At 38.6% G+C, this 2423-nt stretch overlaps 1 protein-coding gene across 2 annotated transcripts in view; it reads right to left on the bottom strand.

Annotated features, from left to right (window-relative positions):
* Nucleotides 1-2209, bottom strand: part of LOC107688690 (membrane transport protein XK-like) — a 9144-nt gene extending 6935 nt beyond the window's left edge. The window contains exons 1-2 of one of the 2 annotated variants that reach the window (XM_016486421.1): nt 1866-2209; nt 1303-1796 (exon numbers count right to left, since the gene is read on the bottom strand). In XM_016486421.1, coding sequence (XP_016341907.1) covers nt 1303-1703 — 401 coding nt within the window. In that variant the 5' untranslated portion in view covers nt 1704-1796; nt 1866-2209. The remainder of the gene's footprint in view (nt 1-1302; nt 1797-1865) is intronic. The other variant, XM_016486422.1, reaches the window with a different exon arrangement.
* Nucleotides 2210-2423: the final 214 nt, after the last annotated feature.

Genomic DNA, 2423 nt, shown 5'->3' with positions numbered 1-2423 from the left:
GTGCGTTAAATATCGCATACGATTTATCGTGCAGCCCTAATTTTTATCATAGATTATGATTATATATTTATTCATTTGTTGTTTTTCTTTTTACAATTAAGTTGTCTATATGTGGTAGATTATGTTTATCACACAAAAGAGTGATGATCAGGTCAACACATTGAGGTATCGTAATTCTACACTGATTTAAAAAAATAAACTGCGCGGTATCGGATCGGTATCGGCAGATACTCAGAATTTCTGGTATCAGATCGGGATCGGTTCTAAAAAAGTGGTATCGAGCCAGCCCTAATTTTAAGTAGTGGTTTGAACTCTGAGCATTCTTAATAACACTGACATGTAATTTCATAATATACTGTACGAGGATATCTAAGTAAAGTTCCAGGAATTGTAGTTTTGTTCTGTGCCGTTACTTTTAACTATTACTAAGCCTGCCTGGCATTTGGGAAGTGGAAACTTCTGGGGGAAAGATCCTCACTACTTAAAAACTGAACAGTTGAAACTGCCATTTACCAGTCAAAAATTTGAATACATCAACTCACTCTTGATCATTACTTAAATGTTGTGATTTTTCCACATTTTAGGATAATAGTAAAGTCATCAAAATATGAAATAATACAAATGGGTGGAAATTAAGTGTCCTTTTTTGAGTGGTACTATATACTGTAAATACACAGCCAAAAGTTATATATGTATATATAACTTAATGAAGACTTGATGTGAATCCACAAGCTATTTGTATGTATATCAAAATGTAATAGAAAGAGTAGAAAGTTTAAAATATAAATGTTTTAACTGTCACTTTTTATCAAATTAAGGCATCCTTGCAGAAGAAACGTGTATATAGATATATACATATGAGGTCCAAAATACTGTTCCTACTGTATATACATACAAAATAAAAAATACTTATCGGAAGGCCAAATAATGGTTTGATGTGTTTATACCTTGCTGTTTACATTTTTGCAATTTCATTAGTTATCTTGTATTTCATAACCATTTAAAGTTTAACTATAGTTGAAAGCTTATACTGCTATTTAATGTCAGTTTCTATTGTGACATTTTACCTCATATACTGTGATAACATGACTCACAACACACTGCCACAAAAGGTCAATGTGTGTTCAGTAAACTCGTTTATTCTTGGGCAATAATTGTGGAAATGTTCACCTTTTTTGTATCTCAGAGTAAAACTAACCTACCATGATTAACATTCACACCTGTGTATTAACATGCTGAAGTATGTTGGCCCGTATGTGTTTGTCAATATTGTATCAAGTGTCTTCTCACTCAAGCTCATACCTTATAATAGGCCCCATCTGAAGCAGATGCATGAAGAGCACAAAGGGTCGGTCTCTCCCCAAGTCCCGGTGTACGAACGTCAGCGTGAGCTGGGTCAGAACCGACGGAACTAGCATGAATGTAATAGTTAGTCCCATCCACACAACGTCGTCAGACTTATGGTACGTGCTGCTGAGCACCGAGGCACATATGAACTCCGCGCAGTACAGGACGGTCGCCCACAGCACGCTGAAGGGTGGATGGACTTTACCGTGGTTGATCACCATCAAGACGCCATTCTCACTCGGGTTCGCGGCGGACTGCTGCGCCACCACCTCCGTGATGTCGTGCTCTTTCGGCTTGTTGTTTTCCATCTTCCACTTCTCGTGCGCTTTATATGGCTCGATCCGAGCAGCATTCATGCCATTGTTCAGGAAACTTCGTCGGTGATTCGGATCTCAAATGAACCGTCTGCGTGCTCCATATGTGAACTCGACTCTGCCACATATGCAGTTCTGTGAAGGAAAGTAACTGAAGTATATAGTATGAAGTGACCTTCTGTTGTTTTAAAACATGCTACGTACCCATCTAGACATTACGATGCCGCCAACTTCGATTTATTAACCTTTCAGATAATTTCCATTTCGCAGAGAGACTTTCAACGGACTTGTCTCAGATCAGAAAGCCAGGTGTGTCCTGACCATAGACAGTAAACAAACAGGTCCTGACATGCAGTGACTGAAAGCCTGCACTGTCTCTGGCTGCTGGAATCCCCCGGGTCCTAGTGCACTGCGGTTGTAGTTAATCAAGTTGGTTGTGTCTTGGCATTGCATATTACAGGCACTTAATAGGTCTATGTTCTGTATCTTCTTTTCACTGCAGTTGAATAAGAGGGCAAACTTATGGCAGCAATTGCAGTATCAAGTGGATCAAGTGTTCAGATGGCAGTATCCTTGAGGCTTTAAAGGGATTGTTCACCTTCAGTTGCTCGTTCCCATTGGTGTGCATATTCCATACTATCTCTTTAATATTAGCATTTCTTTTTTTGGTTGTCTATTTATTCACATGAAATGCAAGGGTAGGGGACAGCAGAGAGGATTTAAAACATACTGCTTAGAGATTTATGGACAAATATCTTATAA

The sequence above is a fragment of the Sinocyclocheilus anshuiensis genome, unplaced genomic scaffold, assembly GCF_001515605.1.
Source record: "Sinocyclocheilus anshuiensis isolate Anshui unplaced genomic scaffold, SAMN03320099.WGS_v1.1 scaffold581, whole genome shotgun sequence".
Lineage (NCBI taxonomy): Eukaryota > Metazoa > Chordata > Actinopteri > Cypriniformes > Cyprinidae > Sinocyclocheilus > Sinocyclocheilus anshuiensis.
This window is presented reverse-complemented; position numbering and strand designations above follow the sequence as displayed.